The sequence below is a fragment of the Armigeres subalbatus genome, unplaced genomic scaffold (assembly GCF_024139115.2).
Source record: "Armigeres subalbatus isolate Guangzhou_Male unplaced genomic scaffold, GZ_Asu_2 Contig1064, whole genome shotgun sequence".
NCBI lineage: Eukaryota > Metazoa > Arthropoda > Insecta > Diptera > Culicidae > Armigeres > Armigeres subalbatus.
Window position 1 is genome coordinate 1 of NW_026941807.1, and position 18,347 is coordinate 18,347.

Sequence of the window (18,347 nt, forward strand, 5' to 3'; positions counted from 1 at the left end):
GTCCTGAATGCCAAAGCGGATTAGGCTTTGTGGATCTCATTCGTCGGTTGATTTAAAATCCTATAATAAGCGTTTGTACCGAATGTATCAATTATAGTGGTTCAGGAACCTTTTTAAAATGCTGCAAGTTCCAATAATCACTGTCTTTTGGATGCTATGGAAATTATGAGAAAGTTCCAGCTCTCCTAAGGATCTCAGATAAGGATCAACAGATTTTTGGACGATTCTGGTTGCTGAGACGACTACCGGAGTTATACTCACGTCCTCCAGGTCCCACATTTGCCTCAGCTGCTGTAGAATCATTAAGGTCTAGCGGTAGAACAATATCGATGAGGATTACCCGCTACATGCTTTTGTCTTATAGGGTCCCTATAGGGTCGATTTCTTTACCTTCGCTTAGGCCTTAAACCATTTTTAAGCGTATGGTTATGCACCGCTTAGGAATTAAGCGGAGGTGAAGAAATTGGCCCTTCGACCACATAATATGTTGATTGTTTACAACTGATACAGAAATTATCATAATTATAGCGGAATCGAAGTTTTCTAAAATGTATTGAAAATCGGAGACCCCAAGGCACTAAACTGTTGTTTTGTTAGAATTAGTTCCTGAATGGCAACCTGATACAAAAATTATCGTTAATAATATTTCGGAATTCGTTTATATCTGAAGACGTACGTGAAAAATGCATTGCATTTTTAGATAAATCGATATTAAAAATAAACATTATGCATAAAAAAAGAAACAACGCCATGCATCCGCATGTACACACTTACTTTTCAGATTGTGATCATTTTTGAACACCTTCAGCAGCTCCGGATGGTTGTAACCCAGCGGGACGGACGAGATCTGCGTATAAATATCCAACAGCACGTTGCCGTCGACATCCTGCAAGTAGTTACCAACGGATCGCTCGTAATCGGCAAACAGCTGAACCGACCCGCCTTGCTGTTGGGCGACACGTCAGCATCGCCAATCGTGCGAAGAAAATATGAAAAGAAAAAGAAAAGCACAGACGTTCATTCAAATGCAACGACGACGATAACGAGTAGGTAGGAGTCAAAACAAAATCATCAAATTTCACTGCCAAGGTCGTCGTCGTCATTGCGCACGAACGTGGGTAAATTCGATAACATTTGCTCACAAATAATTAATGGGGGTATGTACTATTCTTAGCATGATTGTCTCAAAGATTTTACATTCCAGAGTACTATCTCTTTTGCAGTTCGTATTTCATTGTCGGTTTGCATGGGAGTGCTAACAGATTTGTTAAATTTACTTTTGAATATTTATTTACAAACGCAGATGGAGGACCCCAAAAACGACCCCAGTCGAAGCAAAACGTCTTTTGGGTATTCCCTCATATTTTCCGTGTTTGAGGTGGCCGTATCAAAACTAGACATGAGTTATGTAGGTTAGGGGAAAAAAGTGTCAAAATTATAGATAGGAAGGTAGGAAAAATCGAAATTGTCCACATTTTGATGAAACATCTAACAATTCAGAGAGGCAAAACACCCCGAGCAAAAATGAATAACTAATTAATAACAAATTCTATTATCCGGTTATCGGACATTTTGATAACTGAACTTGTTATTACGGAGAAAAAGAAAAATTTGGATAGCTTCGCGGAAATAACGCGCAGAGGGAAATCCCCGCATAGAACAAATCTCACATAGTGTGCGTTGGAGCTAAAACATCAAGATAAATCAGATGTCATGAAGTCCAATGATTTAAATGGCGTGTACCTACACAGGCATGAAGAGATTATCAGTTCCAGGCTGAGATGACAATTAACCCGAACTACAAGACTTTTCATTTGATGTACCAATGTATGCCGGAGTCGGTTTTTACGCGTTACGAAAACCGTTTTTACCACAAATATGATGATCGACAGTAACTGTATACAAATATAATCTTAACTCTTATGTGTTCGTAAGGATTGGTTTTATCAGCAGCACATTGGGCCTGCATCCTCTCGCCGGGTGGCCATCGAGTCAGGTCTGTTGTGTCAGGTCACACCCATCATCATGACTGGGGCTAGAGTGCTTCAAGCAGCATTTGGTAGCTTTGGTAGAGTCTACTTCCGAATACATGTAGATTTTTAAGAAGCTGTTTTTCGAACCCAACCCCATCCTAAACAATCTCCTCAAATTGCAGTGACCAGATGATGGTTATTCAAGCCCTTGGACATAGTCCCTGCTGCCCATAAAACTTGCACACTTCAAATATAACTGAGTTTGTCTTCTCTATTCGGAAATTCATCTTTTCTGCGCTGTAAAACATTCTCATTTTAGAATTGTTCATTCCCCACTGAATGATTCAGAACGATTTAAATATAGAAATGTCATACATATAAATATAAACAACGCAAATTTCGCAATAGCTGCCTTTGATCATTTGCCAGGAAAATATACATTTGAGGCGCTTTGAATTATCCTGGAATCCAAATTTTTCTTGCAATGCGTAATATCATTTTGGCTGAATTAACAGCCAACATAACAAAATGATACCAGGCTTTTGTTCCTTGAATAACTGAATGAAAATAAATTAAGTTATCACTGATACCAAGTTGATAACACATTTTGTTATACATGTTATTTACTCAAATAACTAATTTTGTTATCATTTAGTTATCAGCCGTCACTGTTTTATCGACCAAAATAGTTAAATCTTCTTTGCCGACTTCGTTACGCATTGAAAAAAATATTGGCATTCACTGGGTTCGAACTTGAATCGAGTGATTGTACGGCGTCGTCTCTTGGCACTCATCCAATTACGCTTTCTTGGGGAGCAGAAGAGAAGAGCACTACGATTTCTGCAATCTTGTATTTACTGAAGACTATTTATAATCAAATCATGATCCCATGACCATTTTATGTCTAAATGGCTGGACAGAGTGCAATGCAGAATAACTTATTGATAACAAACTTTTTTATCCAGTTATATTGATAACTAGAATTGTTATCATTTTGATTAAATTACCAGTCAACATAACAAAAATGATAACCGAATTTAATTCAAAATAGCGAATCGACCATCAATTAGGATAAATACATTTCATCGTCTTTTTATTGAATACTTTTTTTTGTGACCAATTGAATAAATATATAAATACTAGGCAATCCTTCCCGACTTTGCTCAGGTTAGTTTCTCACTAATTGTCAATCATGACGTTGCCAGCAGCGTCACACTGTAAATTGATTTCGGTGATAGAATTGTTTCAAACCAAACCACAACCTTGTATTTCGCAGTGAAACACTGCTGATCCCAGAAAGAATAATTCCATGAAAAAATGTTGCTGTTTGGAGAATCCGAATCCACACTAAAAATTGTTTTATGAGAACATCTCGGAACATCTCGATATTCCATGAGTCGACCGTTCTTTAACTATCGACTCATGGAGGTTTGACTATAGATAACAATCTTTCTCAGGTTTGTATTTTGCATTCAAACCTATGTTCAAACTGTCAATAGTTGAGCATATCGCAGCGCCGCACTCTAGATCGATTTGATGATTGCGAGCATGATTTTTTCTCCAAATCACAACGTTCCAATTCCTATATTATCCGTCATTCGCAGTTAAATTTTCCGCTCCCAATATATATGTGAACGATCCCAAGACGAATTCTATTGCCGTTAGGGAATGTATTGCCTCAAAGCAAATGTAAACTCATTTTTTATATAGACGTTGTCCTGCATAGGCGGTTAGTCAAGAGTATTCACCATTCCTGAATGAGCACATGACCTTGGATCATATGTTCCGGGAGTTGCAAGGCCATGTTAAGAACTAATTCAACTACAACGTATGGTTTTTATATTTCATTATTCAACGACACCTGAAATGAAAGTAAAATTAATAAGCATAGTATAAAACAAATAAGAAAACATGAAATCTAAGCAAATTATTTGTTGACAGAGAAATAAACAAATCAACAGATCGGTGGCAAACGGGGAAAATCATCGTCTGCTTAGAAGAAAATTTTAGTTCAGTGTTTGGAAACTGTTCTTGTCACACTCTTTATAGCATCCGCCATTACGGTGAGAATGGAAAACAGGCTGTCAAATTGCACTGTTGCGTCGAGTCGCATCGCACGTCGCGTTAATCCTAATCTGTATTTCGAATCTGATTAAAGGAAGATTCGCAGTTTTTATTTTGAAGAGATTTACCTCGTGTGGCACATATTGAGTTGACCACCATAAAATATGTCCTTCGGGAAGTTGTTCCAATAAGTTAGTTTCTTTGAAAGAATAGAATGCTTAGCACGATACCTGAACAACGCGAAATTAAAAAAAAATGGCAAATTTGTATTGATAATAAAATGTGTTATTATTCAGTTATCAGTTAATCACATGATTGATAACTAAATATCAAAACGATAATAAGGATAACTTAGCGTGTTATCAGTTTGTTATCATTTCAGTTATCTGCCTTTGCTCGGGACCCTAGGAGGACTAAACTACAATGAACCACGCGTCTCCACTCTCCACGCACGGTACGTACCAGAATGTTGATTCGTTTCCGAAGAGCTGTCAGCTGTCAGCAAAACATCTCTTAGTTTTGCCTCGTGTGTTTCACTCCGACAGCAAAATATTACCACTTTTTGTGAATATTATTAATCAAGATTTTCATAAATTTGAGGATTACATCGGCTAGCTATATTGTTTAACTGTTGCATGAGGTGAACATACCTTGTCTTTGCTTAGGTAGGGCATATTGTCCCCTCTTTCCCTAAGTCGTTTTGATTTTTTTTATTGACTTGGTTATCGCATTATACACCAATAATTATAAAACGAACTACATTTTATTAGATTTCTTCGAAAACCAACAAAACTGCATCAAAACTTCCTGTTTTTATTCACGACAGCTATTCACGTATTCTATGGATCTCCCCTAGAAAACATAATCAGTGTGCTACTTAGGACATATCGGGCAACAATAGAGTTTAGTATCTACGCTCGGTCAAACAAAATCAGGAGGCTTAAGAAAATGAAAAGCTTTCGAGCTATCATATACTTCTTATCTTATCAATCTTCATAGTCAAGTAATGGTTGATTCTTTGTTATTTTTTTACATCGTCTAATGCAAGGTCGAATGACATCAAAATTGTATACCCATAAAGATTTGGATATTCTTATAACAAACTCAAAACTTGCATAAAAAGAACAGACGCAACTACAAGATATAAAATTTATATAAAATGAATCATTTTTATAAACGAATCAAAATTTCACACAATATATTTCACATAATGAATAAGCTATACGCCATTTTTTATAATAAGTCTTCTTCTTCAATGGCCTTACATTTCAACTGGAACTTGGTCGGCTTTTTCAACTTAGTAATTTATTAGCATTTCCTCAGTTATTAATTGAAAGCTTTTTTATACCCGCCATTGCATGAGTATGTATCTTATGTTGCAAGTACAATGGATACACTATGCCCAGGGTGTCGAAATTTGATGTTAGCCGCGAAATTCAAACATTTTCGCGAAAAACCGCGAAATCAACCTTTTCCCGTCAAAATTGGTTGGAAATTGGAAATTGGTCGAATGTTGAGCTAAAATTAAATTGAAAAACAATTTTGTTTTTATTTCAAGTTTTAAAAATAGTTAGAGACGTAAAAAATATGGATTCTTTAGGAAAGTTTATCTTAAATAAGAAAATTAATCGATTGCACCAATAAAATTGTTTGACGGGAAAAGTCAATTAGGCCGAAGCGTCGAATAAGATGGAGCAAAACTACTCGACACCAACCTCGCGATTCTGCCAACGGGGTTTAAATTTTTTTCGCAGCTAGCGAAGTTTTTGTCTGTTGATGACCTGTTCGATGGAATTTCAGAATGTGCAATCAACAAGTCTATGATACAGGATGAACTATCGGCCTACGAACATGCCGTTACGGAAATACAGGAAAATGCCGATCCACTCACGTTTTGGTTTGCAAACCGAGACCGCTTTCCTCAGCTCTTATAGCGGTGAAATATCTGTCTATTCCTGGAAACTCGGTAGATGCTGAACGTAGTGTCAGCCAGTACAATTTAATCAACTTCCCAGCGCCAAAAGTTGACGGAAAAAAATTTGGCCAACCAAGTGCTTTTGACCAGTGATGCAAAGAAATAATTTAAAAAATAATTTTAAATTATTAAACGTAACAATTTAAATAAATATGGAATCTACATTGTCTTTTTTTATTTTTTGGACCGAAATATAATTTACCGCGAAATTGCCGCGAATTTTCAGATTTTCTGAATTGGCTCTCCGCGAAATTTTGAAAATTTTGCCGCGAATTTCCACCACCCCTATACATTTGCATTGACCTAAACGTAATAAAAACATTTAAATCACTTTAAAACATTGTCTACAGCAATCCTCTTATAAGTGTAGGTGGATGCAAATACCAAAAACCATACCCGCATATTATGGGTTCAAAGTTATAAATAATCCAATTTATATTGCGTCTCCGGTTGATGCCATGGCACCACAGACAGTTCACGTGGTTCCTTTGCACAATGGATGACGGAGCGACATGAGCAGGCAAAAATAATTTCAGCTTTTTATAATTGTCCACATTTTACCTCCAAGTGTATTATTTCGATGTTGTAATACCTACTGGTTTGATTATTTTGAGAAACGATAAAGAGTAGCGAATTCAAGAATAAAATACAAATTGGTATACGATTAACTGACAAAACTTTTTATGAAGATGATTATTTTGCGTTCAGTTGTGAATGTAACCATTTCTCAGCTGTTCAGCTGTGAGCTGTTCACTTTCACGGCTAACCTTGAAAAAGATTTGGGGAAATTTATAATTCTTCCTGAACGATGTACAGTGGATAGAAGCTGCGCAGATGACGCGTTTTTTTCGATTGTGTGAAAACGTTTAATTTTACATGGGTTGTGTCCGAGAAAAAAAAGATTCAACGTAAAATTGTTGCCTTGTTTTTGTCATCTTGTTTTTGATTCAATATGGTGATATGCACACCCAGGTTTTATTGAGGCGGTTGGAATTCCTTTTTTTTGTCCATTGAGTTGAACTTTTGTTATACCCCTGATTACTTTTAACTATGTAACTATGTATTCGCATCTTGTAGGTTGATCACCATTTGTCAAGTAAACAACCTAAGACGCGTATTTTCCCCGTCCGGTCCGGTATAATTAAGTTAATAAAACCCACTACCTTTCCAGGATTTGCACACCCAAAAAATCTGCACGTTGTTTCCACCTGAAAAAGTACGTAGATTTTTTCCACCTGAAATTCACGTAACTTTTACCTGATTTATCGATAGAATTTTTATGCTACGTGAAAATCAGGTAAGCTCTACCTGAGTTTTGTATAGAATTCACCGGACACGTAAGTTTCACCTGAATTTTCTGAAGCATTTGCCGTTACGTGTGCACGTAAATTGTACCTGAAAATTCAGGTGGAAACAACGTTTAGATTATTTGGAATGCAGTCCAAATATCTCCTGGTTGCATAAAGCCACTATTTAGAAATTTAGATCTACCCTTGTACAATGCATCACAACTGCAAAGGAGATGTTCCGAGGTTTCACGTTCCATGTTACAGAAACGACAGATATCATTCTGAATCTGGCCAATATTTTTCAAGTGATATCTCCTCGGGCAGTGTCCGGTTATTAGAGCTTTCCGGTTACTTTAATATTGGGAATTATAAATCTCTTTAAACACACACACCAACCAGTTAGTCATCAACATTTGTGCTTCCCAGGATTTCAATTCCATTTTTATGGTACAGTATGATACACCACAGAAAGGTTCTGGACTAATAAACTGTGTGTTTGCACCTCGTTTTGCAAGCTAGTCCGACTGTTTCATTACCTCCAATACCACAGTGTCCTGGAACTTCATTCACATAAAAAGTTTGAATTTTGGCGCGTGTTGGGAAAGAATTGGGTGTTTATATGTATAAGATTTCGAAGCAGTGTATCCAAGCCTTTCTTAGCTGTCTTCAGAGACGCTTGAGCTTCAATAAATAATTTATTTAGACTACAACTTGGTAATAATCGATTCCCCCTTAGTTTTTATATGATGATTGGCAGAAAAAAATCCAGGAATTTCATTTAATTGGGACGTGGTAAATGCTCGATAGTTTTTCAACTAAAACGTTCCGTTTCAGGGAGAGAAAAAAAGTTGTTCGGGACCCCTCGGTAGATTTTTTTTTTCAATTAGTCGCGAAATGGAAGCTGAAGAGCTATATTTTTAAGTATAGTGAAAGTTTTAGCGATGCTCATTTTTTTGACATAAAGGTCCCCCATGACATAAAGGTCATTTCAAAATCACTTTAATAAAGAATATAGAAAAAAGGAATCTTCAAAATTTGAGCTTAGGTCAAATTAAGACTTTCGAATAAAATATTCGAAAGGTTTTGAAAACTCATATGTGAATATGTACGTTATGTGGAAGATATTGATTTGGAAAATGTATTGGAGGTAATCACTTTCCCTTCGATGGGACTCAAACCCATGACCCTATAGTACGCTAGACTGGTGCTTTAACCAACTAAGCTACGAAGGACCTCCGTCGGCCTTCGCAACCTAGAGGCTACTGAACGAGCTCGAGATGCCCAAATTGGACGCATAGTCAAATCACTCGCAATCCATTTCTCAAGCCAATACTTCCACATGTGTATTGTACACGTCCACATTAGAGGAGCGTGAGTATTTAGAATGTCTGGCGGCTATACACATTCTTCATCAGCAATTGTACTGATCAGTGATCAAGTGAGGTTGTGCAAGCTATTTGCCAGTCGGTCGTCAAGCTCAGACCCGACCGCATTGCGTAGGCAAGAGCACGCAACTCAGGTTCAGTTCAATCAAAGTTAATTGCCTATTTCCACCACGGTCGGGTTTGCTCTACATGACTTCTATAAAACCAGCATAAAACCAGAATGTTACTGGGGATGAATATATTTGGAACAGTTTCGCGACCGCTAATGACACAATATTAGAATGGTAGCTCGCGGTCGCAATTGGTATTGCAATATTGTTATTGCCCATGAACCGCCGCACTATCCGATGATTTTTCAAGATCGTAACAGTAAAATGCCATGAGCTGGTGGCAAAGCAGTACCCGGAATGTTAGTCTCCAAACGAATCACATGTGATTCATGGTGTGATGAGATTCAGATTGTCCTCCGGAAGGTTCGAATTCGTACAAATCTCATTTCTCGTCATTCGTCCTAGCTCAATGTAGTTGTGGAATTGTAAGCACGGAAAGTATAACAGTAGGAATCGTTTTTTGAAGAACGTGAAACACAGAAAGAAACAAAATTGAGATACAATGAAGAGAAGGAATTTTGCTTATAAGGCAGAAGCTGTAGACACTAGCCCACCGAGATCGTCTCTGCTTGCAAAATTATAAGGTCTTATACAATATGTGTATAAAAATCTAGCTATACCGCAAATACCCATTATACCTATCAAGATTTTAACAATATCGTGCTCGAGATACGATAGTTAATACCAAGCTCGTATCACTTCCAAAAAAACTACTTACAGTTTGAGAAATACGTATCTGTGTTTCTACCGTCGGTGATTGCGCGGTAGTACCACTCGCAGTGCATCTCGGTTAAGTGCACTTACATTGAAACTATTGGCAAAAGTGACGAAAAACAAAAAAAAAATGATAGTGTAAATATCAAGTTCAATTGTCGTAGCGTATATGGCTATACTTACACTCTCGTCGTCGTGTTATTTCTAACACAGCAGTGTACCCCGAGTGGTAGGTGGCTTTTATGCGTGTACCAAATTTCTAGAAGAGATACCAAACTACTAGAAGATTGGAACTGACATTTAATCAACTTTACCATTCGTAAAATGATCGATAGTACCTCAACCAAACTAAAAATCACGCAATGATGCAAATCACGAGTCGAATCATGTACGATTTTCTGGGCCACGAGTCTGGTGAGGTTTGCCTAGCGCTGGATTTGAATTGTGGATGATATTTGAGAATTTGAGTTTTTAAGGTCACTCCTTACAGAATCCAATCTTCAAAGCAGACATCATGCACGCGTACAAAAAAGGATGAGATTGAGCAACGACTGCTACGCGCACATAAAATTTAGCGCACGCGAGTCTCACGAAACTTATGTACCTCACATTAACATTGGTGAGTCGCATTGAGACATCTCAATGCGATCAGCTCATGCGCTGTTTGCCATGGCAAACCTTTGCAAACAACAGCGGAGGAGCGTAAAACAGTTTGGGCGGGAAAATTTTCATTCAATAATATCGTCGCCTAAGTAACGCCAGCTATGCATTCCTAGCACATGAGATGAGTCTCATGAGGCGTACATTGAGACACGCTCACTCCAGTAATATTGTGCGCGCACTAGCTTCTCTCGTCACACAGAATCGGTTGCTACGTGAGCTTTTGTAGCTCATGGCACACTGTCTCATCCGTGTATACACGAGAATTAAGAGACTCTGATTCAAAGTGCTCGCGTTTTCGGGTGCACACCACTCGATACGGAAGCAACGCACAACTGTCATTTTTATTTTTTCACGCATGCTGCGACGAAGCAAAGCTGAATCAACAGTAATGACAGTTGTCCGCCGCCTCCGTATCGAGTGGTGTGCCATCGAAAACGCGTGCACTTTGAAACTTGGATTCTGTCAGGAGTGACCTTAACAACACTGCTTCTGATGATGACCACGCAAAGAACAATTACACAAGGGAAAATCTAAAGAAGAAAACTAAAAACATCTAGTAGCTTTATGGAACACGAACATGACAACAGAATACACCAGCTCAGCAATAACTCAATGATCCGATCCCGCATAAGAACCCGTTCTGATTCGCCAAGCGCGAGACTTACCACACCGATCCTGACCTGGGATGTTCCGAAGCAATCCGATGAGCCTCAGGCGGCCATCGGTGTGATCAACCCGCTTCATCGGGCAAGTATCCGCTTACTTTTGCTAACAACTAGTTAACCTACTGTTACAAACCTTCCAACCTAACCAGACAACTATGAACCCCTTCGCTGTGAATCATTCTTATCCAAACCTGTTGAGAGTGTCTTATGCCACGATACCTAACATCCACTCTGTAGTCTACAAGTAAACAACGATATAGATCTAGTACAACACCCTGATTCGCCAAGCGCGAGGCCCACCACGCCTAGTCTGACCAGGAATGTTCCGAAGAAATTCAAAGAGCCCCTAGCGGTAGTCAGCGTGATCCGCCCACACCACCGGGCAAGTATTCTATTAAATAACGTCACTATAAAACAAGATATTTTAGTTACTAGATAAAGATTGTCGCTTCGGTTCCTTTTATTCTGCTGTCCGGAACATGTTGGGTACCAAGCAGTCAAATCGTATGGATTTTCCTTCTTTGACATTTAGCTCCCCTATCCTCGCCAGCAAAAGATGTTCCGGACAGCGACGACAGCGACAATCTTTATCTGGTAACTGAAATATCTTTTCATAAAACAGTCCAATTCCATTTATATTCCCACACCACACATGTCTTAATCGCTCCTGGTGTACATATGTCCGGATCAGCTGATGAGTATGGCAAATTAAACACCATTTGATTCGCCATGCGCCAGGCCTACCACGTCGACCCTGACCAGGGTCGATTCGATGAGCCCCTGGTTGCAATCGACATGGCTTGCCCGCAACCAAGTACAACAAGTACGGCAAGTACAACATTTTCCCAACTGAAGATCTGTTGACTGTAGATTCTTTCTCTGTAGATCCAGGAGTCATAAAACTATCCAGCTTTTTACGCTAGCCATAAATTAACAAGGGGTGAATCGAATTTGACAAATGCTGTGTACACAATTTCCTAATAATATCTTAGTAGCCATGAATTAGTTACATTTTTTTTTCAATTTTAATGCAGTTCAATTTTCGGGGATTTACTTAGGGGAAACCGCCAAATGTTGATCGGCTAATTTTGTCGCCTATTGTTGAACTCCCATAAGAAATGCACGTGCGTTCAACAATAGGCGAAGAAAATTGCCGTTCAACATTTGGCGAATTACCCTATTTCATATTTTGCGAAACAGAATCAAAATGTATTTTAATTTTTGTGACTGATATTCTGTAGATGCAGTGACACGCCCGCGTTTTTTGCGATATGGGCAAATTGATGCAGTTTGAGGTTCAATGTATGCTAGGAAGGGTGCCTCAATAGCTGTTCAAAGAAGAGTATCCAGCTCATATTTACACTAACGGGCGATTCTAGAATACTCCAAGTTCAATAGGAAATATTTTAATACTGATGTAAGAGTGAATTTATCTCATTTGGATTTGTGATCTTTTATTTCTGAGATGATTAAATGAAATGTATTTAATTTTGCCAAAATACTGTCATGTTCCCTTTGATTTTTGTTATTAAATTTAATATTTGCAGAAAGTTGTATTTGACTGATGACGTAATGAGATAATGATAAAAAGAAAAAGCGGTTATGAATCAATTTTCATTTATTTCTATGGAATCAGAAATGGAAAGAGAATGTATGGAGAGCAAAACCTTACAGTGTGACAAATGGAAAACAGCCGTGGTTGAATCTTGGGTTGAATTCACTAATTAAAATAAGAGATAGGCTAGGTGTACCAGTTGTGGCTATAGCACCAGTTGTCGCACTAGTGCTTTATATGCCAAATGACCAATCAAATCACCGTGAACCAAGTTCATATCGATAAAGCATATTCATATGACACGATAACACCTTTGATTTCCTCCAAAACAAGCAAAGCATAATTGTAAAAATTGATTTTGCTTAATTTTTAACGTCCTTTGCACCAGTTGTGGCACTAGTGGTCCCAATTTGGCCAGTTCCATAAGAAAACAACGGGATTTGCCAAATAAGGAACCAAAATTAAGAATAGTGCCATAACTGGTGCATGCGTTCCTATTATGGATTAATCAATTTTGAGGATAATAAAAAAATTTATTGTGGTTTTCACAGCTGTTCTAAGGAGCAGAAAGTAAAACCTTTCGCTTGATATATAAAGTCCACCCACATGCCTTTTACTTATTTTTTTAAAAATAGTTGTTCTTATGTATGGCGACAATTGGTACACCGACCCTAGTTTAATAAGAAATCTGGTGATCGTATGCTTAACTATCCATTCTATGAAAATAAATGAGAAACAATTTTGAATTTACTATTGGAAATCTAATAGATACAATTTAGACAAACATATTGTTACTTTAGGAATTCTGCCCTGATGTGAAGAACTGAACTCATTCAAAATTCAGGAAAAAAATCCTAGCTTCAAACGAACTCCGCCAAACACCTTGTTATGAGCGGTTTAAATATTCCTGTCCTCCAGAGCTTATGAGTACACCTCGTGTTAGAACACACGAGTTCTCCGAAGACATCAATTTGTATCTTAAAAAAAACTATTTATTTTTTTACAATCCAACGTCTGTCTCGACGTCCGTAGTAATGGTTTATAACTGGAAACCGAAAGAATACATCCAAATCCGAGGTTCAGTTCCAACAAAATGGAAAACTGTCGACTACGCAACGAGATACGACCACAATCACCAATGTCGGATGACTCTGAATCCTGCAGCAAGGAAACGTACGACAGCACTACGTCATTCGCCATCCTATGGAACAAATGCTGGCGTCATTCCTCCTTAGTGAACTACAGCTATTGATCTCAAAATATCAACCCATAGTTATATGTCCACAAGAAACTAACGTTGATCATCGCAAATTAGGAACTAGTGGCATCGGAAACAACTACCAGCTATTATTGAGTCAATGCTCTACTCATGGTAGATAAGGCGCCGGACTGGCAGTTAAAAATGGTACACTGTTCCAGAGGCTCTCGATCCAGACGAACGTCCAAGCTAAAGCAGTCCAGTTGTTCTTTCCAACCAGAATAACAGTCACCTCAGTATACCTCCCCCAAAAGAAAAAGAGGCCGCCAAACTATTAGGAGATCTTCTAGAGGAGGTCCCAAAACCATCTGTCATACTAGGTGACCCGTACGCTCACCATTCCGTTCAGGGAAGCGTGTCTACTCAGTCATCATCCGAAGCCGAAAAAAGGAGAATCCATTCTAGAATTAACCGTACAACATGATATGGTATACCATGTACTTACTATAGTACTTAACAACGGTTCACTTCACACACGCGCATTACCCCGTGTAAGGAACACCTCAGGCTCTAGGAGCAGGAAAATTCAATTAGAAAACACTAGTCAACTATTCTGGTAGTGACCACTTTCCAATTCTAGTTGATATCCCAAATAGTCAAAACGATCCAAATCGCCGACCTAGATGGTTGTTTGAGAAGCCAACTGGGATCTATATGAAGATCTCACATCTAGATCTCTTCGCCCTGATATCGAGCTCTCGGTAATCGAATTCACTGATAAGATCGTCTCAGCGACAGAATCCAGTATTCCAAAGACACCGGGGGTCATATGATCAAATACAGTAGTATGGTGGGAGCAGGAAGTAGAAACAGCTTCGATCCCTTCCTCGTTTAAGCGACGATGGCCCACGGAAGGCAGAAGCTTTGAAACAGTTTCAGGAAGCTCGATAATTATGCGAAGCCAAACAGGAAAGCTGGGACGATTTAGTAGAAAGCATTAATCCACACACCCCAACCAGCCAGGTTTGGAACAGCATTAATAGGCTACAAGGAAAAAGGCAACACAATGCGATAGCACTCCAACTTCAAACTCCAAGAAAATCCAGAAGTAGGGACGGCTGAGGTTCGAAACACATCGTCCCCATTTGCAATTAAAGAAGTACAACACCAATTTCACCATCGAGAAGCTGACGTGGGCACGTGGGCATCCGCAATAAACCTGATGGGTACAGACCGATAACGCTTTTAAGTTGCATAGGAAAACGTTTTGAAAGAATAATAAATCGGTGGCTAATGGCAGAGCTAGAGGCCTCGGGAAGACTCGAGCCGGTGACAAGCGCGGTGTCATCATCATCAATAGACATAGCCCTCTGTCATCATTGAAACGCAGTATGAAAAAAATATAGCCCAGGACATCCTGGCTACGATCTGGCGATGGGCTAAACAGTAGGATGTCAGTAGCCTGGGAAGACTTGATTCACGGCTATTCGCCATCCGTGCCGACAAAGGGATAGACTCACAGGGGATAGAGCCAAACTGGAATCTCTTATTAGCCTTCAAATAGATTAACACGTAGAAATCGTATCTCTTGACATTTTGACATATAGACCCGCAATCTTGCAAACTCTAGTGAACTGGAGATGTGGACAATCTCAGGAAGGATGCTAATAATCTTGTCTAGCTTCATCAGTGATAGATTCTTCCAAGTAGTCGCCAATGGATCTCTCTCAACGCTGAGAAGGGCAGATAATGGAGTACCTCAAGGCTCAATCCTCTCCGTGACAATATTTCTAGACGCCATACAACAAATTTTAAATGTCATATCAACTGGGATAGACATATTGCTATACACCGATGACGTTATTCTAACAGTGAAGGGGAAAAATCACATCTCGTATCGTAGGAAACTTAGGGAAGCAGTTTCAGCAGCTGTAGGATGGACCTCCATTGTCGGCTTTGAAATTGCTCCTACAAAATCCAAACTATTGCACGCCTGTCACATGAACCACCGGAAACGAAGTAGAGCTATTAGAATTGATCAAACCCCAATACCTCGAACACAGTGTCTAATTCTTGGTGTCACAAACGACCCCAAAGTTTCTGAAACAACTTTAGCTTACCAAGGAAAGCTGTCGTAAAAGGTTAAACATCATACGTATACTAGGGTATCACCTCACAAGGAGCAATAGAGACTTTATTGAGTATAGGATCAGCCCTGTTAATGTCGAAGCTCTATTTTGGACGAGCATTAACATGGAAGCTATGTAACGAACTTTTTGATCCAGTGTTGGTTTCATTTTCGCCTGGCCTTGATCCAACGTCTGTGTCTCCTAGCTGTCAGACTCAGCGAAAAGAATGGAGGAGCCTCGGGATATCCAGTAGTACAAAGAGCTAATAAATTGCTTCTGGAAACAACGGGATGGTTTTTACAAAAAAAAATCCAAAAATATGTACACTGCAAAAATTCCACACATTTTTATTGGCAAAAATCCATTAATTTAATTCATGATTCTAATTAGTGCACACATAACCACTCTCGACGCGAAGTACAAATATAATCTATAATCAAATAAAATGTATGTGTGGTATCTAATACATATGCAGTTATTGAATTTATGTGTGGGTACAAATTGCATATATTTGGGTCGCCAAATTGCAAAAATGTATGTGTGCGACAAATATATTCAATATAAAGAATTTTCTCGGTGTAGCGTCCTAAGAAGATCAGATAGGGCATGGAACATGCCAACCCCAATAATAGACAACGGGAAAAAAACAGAGCAGGCACAACCAAAGAAATTGTAGTACCAAAACTCAAAATGACCAATGAATGGTTCTCTTTAAAAACCGAAACATACCGTGATGGTCAGCGGATAGTTCCCTGGATGAATCTGTGTATCCGTGGAATGAATTCTGTTCATTGGGCGATTTAGTAGTCATGCTCACCACATAATAATTCCCCAGAAGATGATGAACATCATATGGTATTCAAGAAGGCTCAGAACAAATATTATTTATTTTATTTTAATTCTATAAATTAGTCATAGAATTGAAAGATAACTATTTTGCTTGTGCCATAAGTCGCCAAAACATTCATTTCATTCTTTAGTTCCTAATGAAAATTATTTTATATAAATTCTGCTATTCTGCTTTACAATAAACTTTGTGTATTGACTATTTTTTTTATAAAGAACGACCATTACTGATTCTTACATACGATGTGCTAATTTAATAAATTGTTTTTCTTTACGAAAAAATCAAGATGCGAAATAAAAATTCCTCCTAATTCTATGGCGTAGCCCACTGCGCGATGGACCGGCCTCTTCTGCTGACGACAGCAGGGTGTTCGCACAAACCATTGCAATCAATTTAAACCAATTGTTGTAAATTGATACCACGTAACAAACAATCAGAACTCATTTATGCTCGCACACGCGTGACTTTTCGTGAACGATACGCGACTGGATTCACAGTGCTTTGAACTGACGAAGACTTTAAAAAAATCAATTTTCTGTGGACGGCATAAACGAGAAATGCTCTTCCACCAATATAATAAAAAGTACCAAAACTAACTTTTAGTTAAACTAAAACAAGGATTACTAAATCCTAATAAACTAATGGTTTAACAACAAAAAATGTTTGCCAAAGGCCACATTTATGTTAAAATATTGAAAAATAATATCAAAAAAATCTCAACAGTATCCCAATGAGCTGGATGTATAAATCATTTGACGAATTGGCCTTTTATTAGATCTACACAAACTGAATGATTTGATTTTTTTGTACATCACTATAAATCTACAGAGATAAATCATGGCCATTTGGTCATTTCGGTAAGTGACCGATTCGTGTAATGATGGTTTTCTGAACTGGCATAAAATTATTTCTACATACCTGCAGGGAATTCAGTTGCTTCAACAGATCCTTCGATTTCGGCCCAGGGATGGCAGTTTTGACAGATGGTCCACTTGGTTCACTCAGCTGGGTCGAGAATGTTCTGCATACTGTGGAGTACACGAACGTAATACATAATATTGATCCATATTTGCCCCGATGTCTGTATGACCTGAATTAGATAAAACTTACATTTCTGCAACGAGCTGTGCTTTTGAGCCTCAAGTCGCACTGCAGTAGCACTCAACGTTTTCAGCCACATCCTGAAGTGGTTGAATTGGAACCAATCAGCACAATTTAATCCTTAATTTAGATGATTTTTCAGTTCCACTACACAAATTTCACACCAACTTCACTGCACTGTGTATCAAATAATCATGCGTCAGAATAATCGGAGCTTGGGCAGCCAAACTTCTTCTCTCGCCAAGAGCTGTGGAGGAAATGAATTTGTCGACTCTCCTGCTATCTACCCAAATATAGATGGAAACGAATGCAGGAATAGCGTATACACAAGCGGTCGCACGTATTCTCCCGGTACAATGTAGACGGCGGTCTCTTTATCACAATCATAGACCAACATATCTCACCTATTCCGAACCGCGGAGGAAGCAAGTTGAACCAGTAGAAGAGAAAATACAAAATCTCCCCTCAACAGAATTAAAACATGGTCCTATCGGAAGAGACGTGATATGTACACAAGACAACGTGGGTACCGTACAAGGGAGTGAAATCCAACCGAAGTGTTTTTGAATGGTATGTATATTATTCAAATTTGACGATTTGACGGAACAAGGTGAAAGGCTAGGCTCATTTTAATGCTGGTCCGTTTGATCAGCCTACTACGCATTATCAGCAGTTAAAG

The 18,347-nt window shown here is 38.6% G+C and overlaps 1 protein-coding gene across 1 annotated transcript; it reads right to left on the minus strand.

Annotated features, from left to right (window-relative positions):
* Positions 1–709: 709 nt before the first annotated feature.
* Positions 710–17,949, minus strand: LOC134202163 (probable 4-aminobutyrate aminotransferase, mitochondrial). Its single transcript, XM_062677208.1, has 3 exons — positions 17,678–17,949; positions 17,486–17,595; positions 710–946 (listed from the first exon to the last, which is right to left on the minus strand). The coding sequence occupies exons 1-3, from the start codon at positions 17,745–17,747 to the stop codon at positions 725–727; spliced, it is 402 nt and encodes a 133-aa protein (XP_062533192.1). The 5' UTR covers positions 17,748–17,949; the 3' UTR covers positions 710–724.
* Between the last annotated feature and the right edge of the window lie 398 nt (positions 17,950–18,347).

What these genes read in the sequence shown, in the direction of transcription:
- LOC134202163 (XM_062677208.1), bottom strand. Translation starts at nt 17,747, where the DNA reads ATGTGGCTGAAAACGTTGAGTGCTACTGCAGTGCGACTTGAGGCTCAA. An exon ending in GCACAGCTCGTTGCAGAAAT is followed by an intron (nt 17,596 to 17,677) that starts GTAAGTTTTATC and finishes TGTACTCCACAG; the next exon opens with TATGCAGAACATTCTCGACC. An exon ending in AGCAACTGAATTCCCTGCAG is followed by an intron (nt 947 to 17,485) that starts GTATGTAGAAAT and finishes GTCGCCCAACAG; the next exon opens with CAAGGCGGGTCGGTTCAGCT.